General features: G+C 33.9%; 1 protein-coding gene and 1 long non-coding RNA gene across 5 annotated transcripts in view; one reads left to right on the top strand and one right to left on the bottom strand.

Annotated features, from left to right (window-relative positions):
• Positions 1–1,730: 1,730 nt before the first annotated feature.
• On the bottom strand, positions 1,731–5,681 carry LOC110119534. Its single transcript, XR_002308004.2, has 3 exons — positions 5,501–5,681; positions 2,380–2,510; positions 1,731–2,279 (listed from the first exon to the last, which is right to left on the bottom strand). It is a non-coding gene; the product is annotated as an uncharacterized LOC110119534 (long non-coding RNA).
• A 2,797-nt stretch (positions 5,682–8,478) lies between these two features.
• The window catches only part of LOC100648443 (lachesin), a 162,135-nt gene continuing 152,986 nt past the window's right edge, over positions 8,479–17,627 (top strand). For all 4 annotated transcript variants that reach the window (XM_048408316.1, XM_048408314.1, XM_012311793.3 and 1 more), the window contains exon 1: positions 8,479–8,568. In XM_048408316.1, the coding sequence (XP_048264273.1) occupies positions 8,496–8,568 (73 nt within the window). In that variant the 5' untranslated portion in view covers positions 8,479–8,495. The remainder of the gene's footprint in view (positions 8,569–17,627) is intronic.

Genomic DNA, 17,627 nt, shown 5'->3' with positions numbered 1-17,627 from the left:
AAAGGACTGCTTTCGGAAAATAGGTATTTTTGTTCATCGGTAGATAGATAACTTTCTAATTTTATCAGGTATCCAGAATGAAGAGTAATTTATTGACAATGACAAAAAAATAGAGCTAGAGAAATTGTTAATGGTATAAAGTACAAAACCACAGGAATAGTCAGGTTATTATTAAAATACACTGTACACAGAATGCTTGGAATTATTTTTAATGGGATAGGATAGAACTTTCTGTACAGTGGTTAGGGTAAATGAGATTACTTATATTTTATTAAATTGCTATACCACTTTACGTACAGTCCAGAATAACGTATACTCTGGTTCGTTGCTTCGTTATAAGAGAAATTCTTCCTTAAAATCCATTATGAATATCGTTCCTTCCAAATTTTCACTTATTTCATTAATACACCTTGGCGTTAATTTCATTTCGAACATTAATATACTTTATGCTAAATTCGTTATTTGGTTTATAGGTACTTAGGCTCGAGCCCCTTCAGGTAACTCCCTTTACAACCCTTCATCAAAGTTTACAGATGAATTAATAAATCGTTTCTTCGGTACTTTGTTGGTTCTTTTCCATATTTATCATTTCTATTTTAAATATGAAATTATTTTTAACAATAGCCAGACGTGTCTTTCAAAGATGACATCTTAAATTGACATCCTTCGACTTTGATTTTATCTGCTTCATATTGAAATTTTTCTAGTTGTCGACTGTGCGGTACTATTTCCAAATAATCATTCTTAAAAATAAAAATGAACTAGTGATCTTCTCTACCTATCAGAATAAAATGAAATATATTATTAAACAGATTAAAAATATATTTGCTATTATACAGGTGTATTTTCTCTAAATTCTCTATTCTAAGTAAATTTAAATATTTCATTGCGTTTCAAATCAGTAATAAAAAGTGTCCGAATATTTTTTTCTTCGAATTGGTTGTCTGATTAATTAAACGTGATTTATTTCTAATAATAATATAGCTTCCAGCTTTAGATTAAATCATCTGTATCTCGAAAGCAAGAAGTATACTTAAATAAAACTAAAGTCAGTATAAACATTGTTGCTTTTTAATTAAACTTGTATTGCAACCGTCTACGTTCACTTAATTTTATCTCCAACTTCATGCTTTCTACGCTCAGTTTCTAAGTTCTTTTTAACTAGCTAACTCGTTGTTTTCAAGTTACTTCTAAATTTCTCCGGCCATTTTCTTACTTCCCAAGGAAGCACGTAGCATCACCGTATTTCCAAGTTAAAATTTTTTCCTTTCCAATATAAAGGAACATTATTGTTTTAGAATAAGAAATGCATTAGATCTTCGACGAGTAATAGACATTCTAGTAATGCTGCTTGCAAATCAATGGACATGGGAAAGAATAAATTCACGACTTACTAAGTTGTCTGTGCCGAAATGATGAGTCAGTGTACGTAAGATCATGCAAATAAAATAATACCGCATGCATAACAGCATTAACGATAGTATGGCGTGTTTAGTAACTCGTGGAACGCTGTGCCTAGATCGCGAATGTAATGCCTTTACATCGGCATGACCGACACGCGAAATGTTTAAAGCTCACGTTATTATGTCATAAGAGCATTTTGTAGTTCTTACTGATCGCGGAAACTATAGGAAATGCGCTTAAATATAAATATGTTTATTTAATCGTGTTGGTTGAGCAAAACGTTGGATATAAATCGTGAACAATCTGTAAATGTTTGTATAGGACATATATTATTACGTAACCAGTTACAAAAATTCATATACATTTTTCATATACAAATTTTTATATGAAACTTAAATAAGGTTTAAATAAACATCAGTTAGATAAAAGGCAAGTATGTATCGCAGTAATTATGGAGAAATTAAATGACTATCATTTATTGAGGTGTCGAACATAATACCGGTTGAAATAGGTTTAAAACAATTTTGATTAAAAGTTTCTGCATTTCACGTAGTTAAATTGTTCTGCGTCCCATTCGATTTTCATTAATGTCGATCTATCTACCTGTATACATAGAATGCTTGACTATACAACTAACTACTATAATCTATGCTTGTTACATATCGAATACTACTTAAACAAGAAGTGTTTATATCATATTAACAATATTTTTATATTAACAGCGAAAGGCAACTCTTTTAAATCAATCGTGCAATTAAGAACAATTTAGATTTTAAGATAATTTAGAAAATTTTAATCAAACAACTGACAAAATATATAGAGCGGACCAATGTGTCCTAAAAGTTATAGAATTCATTCAACCTGTAAACAATGAACTGAAAAAAAAAAACAGAAAAAATTATTCTTTATTTCAAAAATACACATTTAAAACAGTGAATAAAAATAGTCGAATAGAACGAATATAAAAATATTCACCTCAAAATTGAATATCCAGGCAATCAAACTAAGCATTGGTCGCAACACTGAAGGTAGACTGTAGCCGAAGAAAACTCATATTTGGGGCGTTTTCCCTTTTACGGGAAAAGTACGCCACCGGAACTGTGTGCCTGTAATAAGTGAAAGCAATTGCGCGTAATAACATCTGGCCGGAGGTGCGATTCCATCTAGCAGCACGCGGACCTTGTATAGTATCCGTGGCGAGGCTGAATTATCACGCGAGGCTGTACTATTATGGGGAACATTTAAAAATCAACACTGCCGCGTATAGCTACAGATTGAAGCGGGTTGATGACATAATACGAGAAATTATTAGGATTATTTACTAAGGCCGGACTGGTGCACATTCGTTGCTTTAATCACACTAATGGTACGTAATGGAGTCGCGAATTCAATGTAATCCTACAGTACATATAGTGGCTCACGAAAGTACTTAAACAGTTGCTATAGAGAACTCTTATGTAATGTGTGACCTGTTCTCGTAAAATGTGCTTAAGGTGTGAAAAAAAATCGATTTCGACTGTTTCATATTTTTTTACAGGCAAACGTATGCTCTTTGCAATAAGACCAATCCCAGTTTCCTAGAATAGTTGTTGCTTTCACAATTCGCAATTAAAATTGTGTTACTAATGAAAGTAGACTGTTATTACGTTAATGGTAACGTCTACACATACTCTGATCAATCTTGAATCTACGTAATGTAGCTGAAAACGAAATAAACATGCCCGTCACAAATCGCATAATTTTAAACGCGTTTATATCGAAAAATTGTTTCCTCGCGTTAGCTTATTTTTACCAAGACATGTTGCGTTATATATTATATTACATGTATTATTTTATCTACATTATAAAAAAATTTCAAATAAATTTTGTTAATGTATTTGAATATAGTTGTGTATTAAAAACACTAACCAGACCGAGTGAATTGATCATCGAGCATAGTGTTAGTTATAAACCGAAACGCACCAGCAATTGTGTTGACCTTGCCGGAAAACTGTCTATTTTTTGGCAGACTGAAATTCACGCGCAACTTATTGTCACCGAAAGGATTACTATCGGTCGTGCACGATCCTCAAATCATACGCACGACTGGCTTCAACGAGACAAAATAGAATGGCGGCGTGCGTGTCACTGAGTATAATAGGTAGAACAACGAAAAAGGAAATCAGAACAAAAAAACAGAAAATAGAGAGAGGGAGAGAGAGAGACGGAGAAAGGAAAAAAGAGGTCGAAAATTCTGTGACACATCGAAGCGCGGGAAAGTTATGTGGAATAGCGAAAACAAATAATCGTTTTCCGTAACAATGCGCACAGCAAGCTGCTTCGTATTTTATTGTTGCTGCCTGCGTGTTTACCCCGGCAATTCGGATTTATCGGCAACAAATGGATTTATGGCCACGACGAGATTTTCAAAGGCCGATCAACAATTGATTCGCGTCTTCTAGTCATATTCCATTCAATGTGGGTCACGTGAATTGATTGCGTCACCGATCGAAAATATAACCAAACGAAATTTTATTTCGACGACACGCTTCGGTTGTGGTCGATTTTCGAGATCACGAACGCCCCGATAGTCAAAGAAAAAAGTAAAATTTAGGTACTGTATTTTTTCTACCCTGGTAACACGTTATATTTTATTGTTCCAATTTGATTTTGTATGAAAGTAAATTAAAGGATTTTCGAGCACAGTTTTCATGAAAAAAAAGAAGATATCGTAGAAAATGTTGCGATACATTTGACAATATGTACAGTGTATTCGTAGAAATTATTTTTCTGTTGTGCTGCTGTTAAATGAATCGAACGTGTCGAATCATTAAACGTAAGCAGATATTCCGAATTTGCGAAGCTTAAAACACCGAACGCGTGGAATTAAATGAGCGATAACGCGTAAATCCCGAATTTTTGATAAGAATAGCAAATATTGATTTTTAAGTGCATATTTGATTTTCTGTTCGAAATTCTAGCTATAAAGTAACAGGCAGATCGTGTTGGTAGCTTTGAACAATTTTTCGGAATATTCTGCGAAAGGTTCGAATAAATAGGTCAAATTCTTAGCGAGATAGAGAATCTATCGTCTAGAACAGTACAGTTTTGCAAAGAGTGCGATCCTAGTTTCGGTAAAAGACATTTCTCAGATGAATTACTCGTATCTTATTTTATTTGAGACATTGATTTCTAATAGTTTGAACTCAATATTTGAACGTGTGTGGTAAGATGTATAAAAGGAAACAAAAATCGATTTTTAGAAATTACATTTTCTAGAGAGCAATACAATTCTTTTTTCATCTTTCTTAAAGAGAGAATTTTGCACGTTGAGTTTCATTGAAATCCTCGAGCAACTGTATAGATGCAACGTGTGAACAAATAAGGGAACGACGTGACTCGTATGCTTTCATGTTCTTCATTCAAAAATTGCATAAAGGATCTTCCCCTTGCGTAGTATATAAAGTGTTATTAAATATTAAAAACTGTACTTAGGAACTGATGTTGCTTCAAAAATCAATTTTTTTCATTTACTATAATTTATTTCTTTTTCGAAAACTTGTCTTAGTGAATATAATGTTTAAAATTTCGTAGAATTTTAATGACTATTAGTATTGTGACGACAGCGTAAATTGTCGTGCGAAGTTCATTAAACCCGGTGAAAAATGAAGTAATATAATGTTCTAACACATTATTTCAAACATGATAGTTGTATGGTACATGATAATTAATAACACGTTATACGAACTTTCACGCTATATATTTTAAACTATGTTACTATGTCATTATTTTATTCACGCGTTCGATATCTTAAAAGTTATTTATGGACAGAATATAGAGCTCGAACGTTAATTTATGTCAGTTCATTTTATTATACGTAAAATTAATAGACATTCGCTTAATCCGTGTCACGCACATTTTATTTTAATATGTATAGAATCGATTTTCAAAACAAGATACGTACACATCGATGGTCCTAATTTATTAATGAACACGAAGAAAAGTCAACAAACACGAGTAACGAAATGAAATAAAATCTCAAGAATACGTATGTCAAGTATGAAAAGAATATCCCTGAAAGAAAAGAAATTATTTTTTTGATTTATTTACGACTCACCTGGTATATTCGTATCGAGCATCGTCCTTACGGAGATTATAAATGATCGTGTTCGATTCCCTCTGATCCTCTTTTCCACAGGCACCGTTGCACGGCTGGAATGTTTCATTTTCCTCTGCAGTCATTACGATTTCTGACGCGATATACACGAACATAATCAAACATATGCTGCTTTATACGATACTGCAGCGCCTAATGCCTCGATTACAGCGAGATGAAGCGGCAAAACGACGCAGCATATTCTGTATAAACAACGTCATAAAAGCATTGTGGACGTATGGAAACTTTTTCCAGCTGTAGACAAGGAAAAGAGAATGAAGAGAAATATATTTAAAAATGGTAGAAACGATTCTTTACTGTTTAATCACGATAAATAGCACTCATGGTAATTTATAAGAAATAATTATTATAACATTTGGTAAGGCAATATTTTTGATTATTTCGATTGTCTTGGTTACCTTTTTTTTTTTAGAAAAATTGTATTTTTAACGAAAATTTCAAGAGGATTTTGTTCATAAAAATTATACGACCGAGAGAGCTGTAACGTTTCATTAATAATTCAAGAGATTTCGTGAAAAGAAGCACATACAACAAAATGGTGATTTCAGTACATCATTTTAGAAGTTTTAGCTCTAGTGTTTTCATAGCTACATTTGGATTGGTAAATGTAATAGCTTATAAACTTCGTTTGTTTTATATTTACGAGGTGAAGAAAAAAAATGATTCTTAACCTAAATAGATAGTTCTATAAATCTTTTTTTCAAAATACTCTCGACTTTTGTTTTACTATTAGACGGTTTTTAGAGATTTCTACGTCACTTTTATCGTCTTAAAATGGAATTTCATACTTGTCGGTTCCTAATAGAACAATAGATGTTTAAATAATTTTAATAATCTGTACCATACATCGTTTAATGTTACACAAAGGAATGAAGCAACGATTCGTGTGTCATAAAAAGCATTATAATCATACGTCATAAGATGCATAGAAAATCCGACTTTCAGTCTGGAGTGTTAAAAGTATGAAAGGAGAGTGTTTGGACCAAGTGCTCGAGATTATTATGTGAACAAAGGGCGTACGAGTGCGCAAGATTTTGGGTGAACACTCCTGAATTGTAGACATTCTAGGAATTACTACGTCGAGTGAAGAAGATTGAGAAGTAGAGAAAGAAAGGATATGCATATGCAAGGAGAAATGGTTGGGAAAATGCATGCGTAAGTTCAAAGTTCAATCGAGACCAGAGTTGAGAATGGAGTTTAGGATTACAGTTGGAATTTTTCAGTAAGAGTTTTGCAACCGTGTTATCCAGCGGAATAAAAGTTGCATTTTAATCAAGTTATTACTAGATATTATTAGTATTATTAAATTACAATTATTGTTGGACATATTATGAAATGTTACTGATTTATTTAAAATTGATACTAAATTTAGCATTGAATATATGTGCGTATTATTAACGTTTTATGAGTTAAATATCATTATTAAATTATATTATTAAATGAGTTCTGACGTGCAGTGAGTTTGAGTTGAAATTTTCATTATTAAATTCTGCAGTTCAACATTTCTACACTAACATTAATAATAACGTTATATAATATAAACTCGATATTCATCAAAAATCGATTCTATCACCATGACCAATAGACGAAACGAGATAACTCGCGAAGCGATGAGTCGACAGAATAATTTCGATTACGAAATGACCCAGTTGACAAATTAAGCTAGGAAACTTGGCTGGACGAAACTATTCGTCTATTTGGTGTCTCGAATTCTTCGAGATCGGCCGATAATAGTGGCGCGAAAAGCTTCTCGTAAACTTCGATTAAACTTCTCAATGTACGGTGTAATTTATATTCATCAATGCATAAGTAATTCTTAAAGCTTGTTATAATAACTTTCGTCGGTAAAAGTGATGGAAGATAGAGAAAAGTTGGATTCGTGCTGTTGCAGTTTTCAACTTGATAATTAATTACCGCGATACGAAACAACGGGTGATCCCGCAGAAATTGAAGAGAAATTTCGTTACGTATACATGGAGGGATAAGGAAAACAGGGAATTGTACAACTTTATGCTTTTAAATCCTTCTTAAATGGCTGTTACATAAATGGATAAACGGTAACAAGGAGAAGAATTGAGAAGAAGCAACAAACTTGAGATTAGGGTTTATTTTATCATGGTAGTAATAGAATAAAAAATGACTCGGCGATGTTCACATCTTTATGTCATTATATTTTAAACTCGTCTTAATTGCTTTTAAGGCAATTTCGGTTTCTATGAAGCCATTATTTTATGACACAATGTACTTTTGCTGTGAATATAATTTCTCAAACATATAAAAATTCCTTCAAATTCCTTCATCAAAATTCAATCCTCCGATTCCATTAAAAAAAAAAGAAATCTCTAAAAATCCAACAAATTATTTAAGAGCACATGTTACGCGTAAACCCAACTTAGAACCGCACCAAATCTCATTCTCTAAACCAAATTCACGCACAAGAGGCTCGCCACATATCCTTTCCCTTCTCAAAACATCCCGTTTACACATCATGATCATAGTTAGCCCAGCTGGTACTCGATTAAAATATTTTATTCTCGTATTTCCATGTTACAACAGAAAAATCCGTGACACGGCCTTCCGACGCAATTAACCGGCTTTTAAGACTTCAGCTGATTTAGAACGTGGAAGGGCTGAAGATATAGAGAGGAAAATCTTAAAGCAATTACCGGTTGATGTAATTAGCATGAAAAGTTACTGGCGCGGTTCACAGGAAGACAAAGAGAGAGTTTCTCTGTTCGCTTCTAGCAGACCTGAAGAGGTACTCGTGTCGGCGTGCCTGGTCGCCGGGACGATTGTAAACAGATATTTTTACGATATTTTCTTGGTAGAGTCTCGCACAGGTGCGACGCGCATGCGTCATACTGTTGGCGGCAAAGCGTCGGGACGCTCGTCGTACACCAGCCAGTTGACGTAGCCGCGTCGTCCACGTAACAATATGCTCCCAGTTTTCGCGATCACGGTTCTCTGCATCGCGACATGGGCATCCGCGCTGAACGATCCGCTCTCAGGTAAATCGACCACATCACCTGACCAGCCGATACATTTTTGCATTAAGTTCTTTTATCATTATCAGTGAAATTGAACCATTTCTTCGTCATATTTTTCTCTTTGAATTTCTTTTAAAAAAAGTATTTAAGAAAATATTTTGATAACGCGTTGTAATATGGTTAAGTACGTTTACATGCCAGTTTTAAGAGCGCGCAAGTGTTCACGAATGTTTGCAAGCTACTTGAATAGTTAACGGAGACGTGCAATGTATACGAGCGGAAACGCTCGTTAATGTCTGCGAGTGTTCTCGAGGAGTGTTCCTATACATTCGAAGAACGAAATTCGAAGTAAAAGCACGTTTATACGAGAGGAAGAATCTATTGCCTTTTGTTGGTGGATTGAAGGGAGATAAAGGTGAAGAGATCCTTCTTCGCTGACATTTGTCTGATGGCGATGATCAACAGACGCTTGGCGAGAATGTTTGAAAAACATCTTCGAATGTTTATGCGCATTTTGTGCTTTTGATAGAGACTCGGTTGTAGACGTTTGGTATGACAGTTTCTTGGAATATTATTATCAGTACCGAAGTTGTTGGATGTGAGATGTGGATTTTTGAAAGATACGTTCAGATGCTTGGTTACTGTTGCAGTTAACATTCTTAGAAGTTTAATGGCGCGTTGGTAATATATTTCACTCGATTCACACATGGTTGATTACCAGTATAGTACTTCGTATGTGTACCTATGCATTTACGACAAGTAGGTAAAAACGGACAAGCAGAGGTGTAGATTCAAAAATACACAAAACATCAAGAGTAAAATTTATGTGTGTATTATAACATTTGGAAGATAAAATATACTGTTACTCAAATTTAGTTAGCTTTAACACGAATTTGCATAAACATCCGCGATTTAATTAACAGTGTTAGGGCTCTAAATGCAATGCTAACGAATTGTTAGAATATGTACCACGCAGAAGCCAAATTGACCATCATTTGTAAAATTAGACGCTAAATTAGATTCTATTAAAATTAAGGTACAGCTAAAAATTGTTCAAAAGTGTAAGGCTTCTTAACGTCTCATACCTCTTTAAAAAAAACACACAGTTTACATTTAAAAGTCTCGCTTGTTTAGGACCACGTGAAAAGTTAGCAATTTTTAGAAAATTATTATTGAATCTTTCAAAAAAGTATACTTGTATCCAAAAAATCACCACAGAATGAGACTATTTGTATCAAAAGAATTTCAACAGAATCAATGTGTGTTCTGTGATATAGGCCCACGTGTAAAGCCTCCAATTTTTGAAAAGTTGTCTATTGAATTTTTTCACAATTTTATGGTACCTATAGGACAATGTGTCAGAGCTTTCAATTCTTGGAAAAGTGTCATTGAATTTTTTCACAGTTTTATGATATAGGGCTACGTATCAAAGCTTTCAGTCTTTAGAAACCTGTCATACAATTCTTTTACAATTGTGCGCTATAGAACCACGTATCAAAGTACTTTCAATTTAAAAAAACAAATCTATCATTGACAACTATCTACACAGAGTATTTCGTATATTGCAATATTATAGCGTTTCTGTTGAAATTTCATCAAAAGACCAATCGTAAAGGGACACTACGAACGTTTCCACAAGTCATAACGCAGTTAGGATATTTTAATGTTTACGTCCGATATAACAGTGTTAAGTTCTGAATGCCAACTTCCAGCGAGCGTGTGCTAAATTTTACGTGTACAGGAGATACGTATCGTTGTGTGTCAAATCGTCTCCATCGTCCATTTGGTCACGATAGAGAGTGTCTTATGAACAATCTCAATGCGACGATCGTAAACTGACCGTTTGTAGCTGGTTTGTAATGGTTTGTTACGGTACGTCTAAACGAAGGAGCATAGGAAGACGATGGAGTGAGTGGTTGGATACTGCTGCTTGTATAATCTACGTGTCACGTTAGACACAGTATACATATTTTATGAAGTTAATCACCGACAACAAAGAGTGTTATTTCGTTATGGTCTGTGTTCAATAAATTACTGGTGGATATGTAGAATTTTTTGTAGTAGTGAAAAATGACTCGCGGTATGTTGGTTAAAGAAGGTTCTGAAACTTTTGTGATAGAATGTTCGATGGAGTTAATTTATTCGCAAAGAAATTTAAATGAAATATAAATGGCTAGTGAAAAGAAAATAAAGAAATTATGTAGCAAGTTTTTTAACATAGAATTTTTCGAGCTAATAAGTATTTACATACTTATGTTTGGAATCTTGATTGAACGAGATTCCAAAATATTTGTAAATAATTACGATATTTAGTGGATCTAATTTATTAGTAGAGAAATTGAAATGAAGAAGGTAATGGATGATAAAAAGGAAGTAAAGGACTATGATAAAATTCTTACAAGATCGTTTGAAGTAATGAAGAACTCTGTGTAAACTTCTAAATGTCTTCAGATGTTTTAAAAGGTTTTTAAATGTAGTTATAATATTCGGTGAAATTAATAAAAAAATATTTAAAAATGTAGGATTTTTTCAATTCTCTGTTGAGTAGGATTTTAATATATTTCTGAATGGCTATGATTTTTAGTGAACACGAAAGTAATAATTAATAAAATATGTATGTAACGCTGTCTTCGTATTTTCCGAAACGACGAAAAATTTTGGGATTTTAATTGAATAAAATTTCAAATCTATAAATATCTATAACATTAGACAAATTAGATTAAAAAAAATTGAAACAATTATAATAGGAAGAAACTAGAAGAAAAAATACATAGAAATTTTCTAAGCATTGCAATCGCTCTAACATATATAATTATTTTGTTAATATTCGAGTTAGGAATTATACAAAGTGCTTCGGGTATAAAAGATTAATCACGTAGTTATAGAATGCAATTATCTTGCAAGATTTCCTGTTTTCTTATTCTGTACTATTTCCTGGATTTCCTGTAGCATTTGCAAGCATAACATCTCTCGATCCCACTTCCGCAGATGATTAAACAGGGGGTTTAATCCTAGTTCCTTCATCGTTCGCATGCAGTTCGTTACGTCTCTGAATCTTTCATTCACATGGAAGACGACATCTTAGTGTCAGTTGTCAGATTTCATGTTAACTTGTTTAGTATCTAACTTGGTTCCGGATATTCAAATTCTAAGGTCTTTCATTTTTTATTTTTAATACAAGTCGATCTATTTTCTGACAAAATCTGATTATTATTTATTTAATCTGATTATTATTGACGCTGATTTTATTTCTGCAAGATATTTTAAAATATGACAGAATACAATTCATAGGAAGCTTAAAATACAATTATTCTAGCGTTGGTTAAAAAAATTCAATTGTGGAAGCAGCGTTTAAACATGCTTAATTATTCATAAATGTAAACTACTTCGTTCACTTGTTCACTTACGTTCAATCATAGATTATTATCTTTGTATTACTATCTAGTAGCACGTTCTCGTGAATTTTATTCAAATGTGTACATCACTCACGTGTTCGAAATCGATAATTTGCCTTATACATCATGCTTTTATTTTACATTTTCAGTTTATTATATTATGAGATCTATACGGGGTGCTTTATAATTGGTGGTGTAACCAAAAAGAGGATGATATCAAATTAACTAACAACAAAATTTGCATAAACAGAAACTAACATTACTGCAAAATATAAAATAAAATCTTTTTATACCAGGCATTGTTTTCAAGAAAATTGCTTTCAATTATTTGTCTAATCCGTGTCCCTATTTTTATTTATGGAGTCATCTGCAATTAATTCAATTACATTTCCTAGAATAATTATAAAAGTGGAGCAATTAAGAGGAAAGATTGTTTTAGCATTTGCTGAAATAATCCTGCAGAACATGCTATAAAGTGTTCCTAGAAATTTAATACGAAATGCAGAATTGTGTACTCGACAGAATGGGGAAACATTTTCAATAATTTCTAAAGCAATAAAATTTATCGTGCGTGAATATCTTGTTTCATTGCGCGTTATGCATTAGCCAATATAATAAACACAAACATAAGCACACAGCTATAATACCTTTAGGGAGATTTATTAAATACCATGCTTATATATATACATCAAGTAAATATTTGAACTTCATTTAATGGAAAACAACGTCTTCGATACAAAAATTTTATTCTATTTTCCATCCTTGCCCCCTTTTTATATAGAACCACTGGTTTCTCGATTATATCGATATTCTCACCAATTGTAGGATGCCACGTATTATTTGATTACGTTAATCGTTTCTGGGCACAGCAATAATATTTACAATTACACTAATCGATATTAAATTTTTCATTTCTTTTCATTAATCTGTTTTTTGTATTTTTTCTACTTATTAATATAGTTCTACTCCATTTTTCCATAGGTTTTATGAATGAAATGAAGTATAAACTGTTATTTACGATCCATAGATGCCCAAAGAACAGCGTATCAATTAGAATACGCGAAGACATTTCATACTCTCATCCTATTTTGATCCTCGCTTTGAAATCGCTTTGGGTAAAAAATAGATTAATACAATTTTCATAGAGAAATTTCGATCTTCAGTCTCACGATCTCTAACTCACAAAGAATTTCTTACCTTTACATTTTTCATGTCGCTTTTTTCATTTCTCTAATTCCTCATTCTCGTTAATATTGAAACACTTACTAAAACAGGGAAAATTTCTCGACTTTATTTTTTTATGTCGCATCCCCCTAGAAACTGATGAAAGATAACAAACATATACATATAAGTTAATTATATATTTTCATCCTTTAATTTTTAATTTGCATTAACCTCAAGATATGCTCTACCCTATCCCATAAAAAATTGCTTGTCTCTATTTTCTCGCGTGGCATTGTTCATCCCAAAGAAAACCGATGAAGGATGATCGGCTTCGAACAGAGCCAATCCATTCTCGAACGTCACCCTCCTGAAATACGTAAGCGTTTCTGGGGGGAAAAAAAAGAAAAACGAACGGCTCGGAGCCGTGACACGCTCGATAGAACTGGAGAGAGCGCGAGAGAGGTGATCGAAATCTTATCGCGACGCTGGATCTCTTTAATCGCCACCCCCGTTTTACTGCTTCGTATATAGTTGCATAAAATGCGCGTCAGTCTTGACTCGCGCACCACGTCGACGCCGCAGGATCGCGTTGTAAATTTAGTTTCCTCATCGATCGTGAAACGATTGTGCCGCGCTCGCTAAATTATCTCTCGTTTTCCAGTTTTGTCGCTCGTATTTCATTTAACGGCCAGGCAATCTAAGGAGAGCCGAATGCTCGATAAACAATCACGTTGATATCTAACTGGAAACAATTCTGCTTTGGAATTGTTTTGAATGAATACGAGACAAATATCGACCCATGATCGATCGTGTTGTTCGATACGTAGGTGAAGATAAGTTTGTGAAGTGCTTTATTCGTATTGATGTGGCCGTGTTTAGTAAAATGTTTGTGTGGTACTTAGAAAATTCATTGATACGTGTATTTACGCAGACTGTTTTATGGGAAGTTTTCAATTAACGTGATCACGTTTGGTGAAATTTTCATTTGCTTGGTAATATATATATATATAGGAGGTGAAATGTTCATTGATTCGTATATTCATATAGATATAGCTTCAGGGAGAATTTTATTGGATAAATGTGATCGTATTTAGTAAAATGTTAATCTCGTTTTCGAAAATTTAGTTGATTTGTATAGAGTACCGAATTAATTGCTGAATAATCTAGGTTTTCATATATTACGTTTGTATAACTATAAAGTAGAGTTTGCAAAATTAGAATTGAATATTTCAATAACACAGAGGATGTACTGCATGTAATAAAAGTATGCACAAATTACACCGAGGAAGATGAAGTTAACGACATTGAATGATGTTTGGTGATATATATCTAAATAACAGTCTATGGTAATGGATCCTATATTGTAAAGAGGGAGCATGTTCCAATTTTATTTGTGCACTAATGGTACAATATCCAGTTCCACGAAAACGGGAATTTAACGGTCTATAAATGTAGCCTTGTGAATAGAAACGAATATCGTCGTATTTAACATCCATATGTTGTTTTTAGACAAAAATAAATATTCCTTAATCATTATTATTTTTACCATACTTTAAAGTATATTTGTATTATACATTAAATGTTTCTAATCTAAAAATATTCAATCGCAAATCATTCAAATTCTTATAAGTAATTAATCGTAAAAGATTCATGATAAATAAGAATCGTTAAAAAGAGCTAACTCTATTGAAAATATTTAAACAAACTAAAACTTTTATACATACATTATGAGTGTTTTATTAAATTTCTTCCAGGATTTTGTACTTTTAGAGCTGAACTAGGAAATAAGTTTAAGTGACTTCTTTGGACGCATCGACTCTATCGCGTTTATTAGTTAGTCGCTGTTGTTGAGCGGTCATCCAACATGCCGTAGCTCTCACGAGTATACGGACTTTCGCTTATACTTCAAATGCTAGAACATCTGCTTTCCAGCTCGTAAATACGAGAGTAGTTGCCAGCGCGATAAATTGCGCTGTCATATTTTAATCAGTCCATTGGGCAACCTACAAAACATAGCTTTAACTTTTATAGCTGCGAGAGGGTGTATAATATAAAATTCATTTAGTAGATTATAATGATCTATAATTTCACAATGGCACTTCGTATGACATCACCCGTAAATATACAGATGGTCACAAACATATTCGGAGACAAGTATAATTTAACTCTGTGCTCTGTATTTTAAGTAAACATAAAAATATATAAAATATTTGGTGTTCTATATAGCCTCTAGGTAACAAAAGTGCAGGAACTTTTCATCAGTCGCATTTTTTAAACGACTGAATGCAACCAGTGTAGAGTAGCTAAGTCATATGTCACAAAAATATTCTACAGAACAATAGTTACTCCAGAACTTGTTATAACAAATATGGTTCGATTAACCAGTGTTATATTCGCTCAGCAAAACATTCTTAATATTTTTGGCTATTACGTAGCACAGTGTCATACATTGATGTTAAATTGACCCGGCCTTTTCTCCTTCTTCTTCGCGGCAATTGGAAGGAAATTCGTAACTAATTCCAGGTAATAAGGTTCGTGCAATTAGAGAGAAGCAAGAACGGTAGATTTACGGGGACGTCGAGCGACGTGCGATAATTCGGTGCTAAGTCATTAGCCTGGCCGATTACACCGCAAGGTGCGCATAATAGCGCGCCACCGTATCTCCGTGGCTCCTAATTCGCGAGCATCAACCTCCGTTCGCCGTTGTTCCGATTATCCTTTCAATTTTATGTCTACGCTTCCGTTGGCACCGCTTTAAACCGGAATTACAAACTTTTCGCACAACTCGATGCCAGCTTACGACGTACTCTATTTTATCTTAATTCTGATATTCACCGAACTCGTAGCTTAGTAGCTGTTATTGAACTTATATCGAATCTTAGAATAATTTAAATGACCAGTGACATTTCATTTTCTTTGTCTGTGTCGTAGAACAGGCGTGAAATTTGTAATGAATTTCTCACGCATTTCGCACCGAGCGTATAAAAGTACGTATTTTCCATGTATAACATTTTGTGTATTTTGATGCAAAATTGCTATAATTGGAAAAATATTCAATATCGATAGAGTAAAGATGTACCGTTACGTAATCAGCATTTAAATGGTAATTATTATTTTTAAATTCAGCTCAGAAGTCTTAGGATATCTATTTTTAATAAAATAATAAAACTTGGATATTTGGTATAAGCTATGAATTTTAAACTATAATGCATGCATGTTTTAGTAAATAATGTTAGTAGTATATTATTTCGTAAAGTATCAAATATTAAACAATTACAGCATCGTTTATGCACAATCTGTTTCAATTTTGGGTACAGATATATTAATTATACTATATCTTATTTGCACCAAATGTCGTAATATGGACAAAAAAATAATACATCATAAAGAATACATTATAAACCAGGAACTCCTACTTCCTTCCGCGAAATCTAACATTTAGGAAAGATTCACAAGCTACGTACCACAGACGTAAACAAGTTCGAAGTAGAACTTACCCGCTTCAACGAGCGCCAAACCAATCGTCACCTTCGAATTTCCTATTTAAATGACGATTCGGAGCCAGTATCTTCCCCCCTGCGGCTGATGGACGTAAGGAATAATCGTTCCGGCGCGAATAGACGAGGGATCTCCAGCACGATCTACGAAGTGTCCCGTCAGACGACTAAAGAACCTATTTCCAGCCGACCGGCCGAGAAAGAGAGAGTAATTATTATCACGCGAAAGGATAAGGAGAGTTCGTTGGACTAACTTCCGCCGTGATAATTTATACTTGCCATGGTACGCGCGGTTAGAGGTGTAGTAGGAGGTGGTTCAGACGGTTAGAGCGTTGGTGGAGGAGGACTAAGGAAAAGAAAGAGCGCAGGTGGCACAATGCCGACTTTGCACGTTTCCATTTGAATGTGTATGAGTACGCGTGACTCTAAGCTCGTCCTTAGCCGCGAACCTACGGCCACGTAATGAACCGGCAGATGGCGATTACACGATAAATCGAAACGAACACTTACGGTTAAGGGCGGATTTATCGACGCCATGCATCGGCACCACTCATTCAGTTTGTTGTGCTCCGACTTACTGACAATGTGTACTAGTATCCACGGAAGAAAGTTTGTCTTAAACTTGTTGGATGTTGTTGGATGACAATTTCAAAGGTCTCTCGATAGACTTTAGGCAATCTTGTTGAGATGGTTGGATATAGTTGAACACAAATCGAATCTTCCATGAAACTCTAAGGATATTCGTTAGGTACCATGGATACGTAATCGTTTAGGTTATTTAAACGGCTTCTTTTATTAATTAAATTACGTTCGCGAATGAAAGATCCATTCAATTCAAGAACGTGGCTTATCGCTTTATCTACTTGGTCGACGTTGATGCGTAATATAAAAAACAATCCATATCGAACGCTATAAATCGAATACAAACAACCACCTATAACTCGGCAAATCAATGAACGTTTCCTCCATGACACGTTGGAAGAACGGCGATAGATGAGACCGATAATCCTCCGCTACTTCCGTG

The sequence above is a fragment of the Bombus terrestris genome, chromosome 9, assembly GCF_910591885.1.
Source record: "Bombus terrestris chromosome 9, iyBomTerr1.2, whole genome shotgun sequence".
NCBI classification, from domain to species: domain Eukaryota; kingdom Metazoa; phylum Arthropoda; class Insecta; order Hymenoptera; family Apidae; genus Bombus; species Bombus terrestris.
Note: the sequence above shows the minus strand (reverse complement) of the source record. Positions and strands in the feature narration are given on the sequence as shown.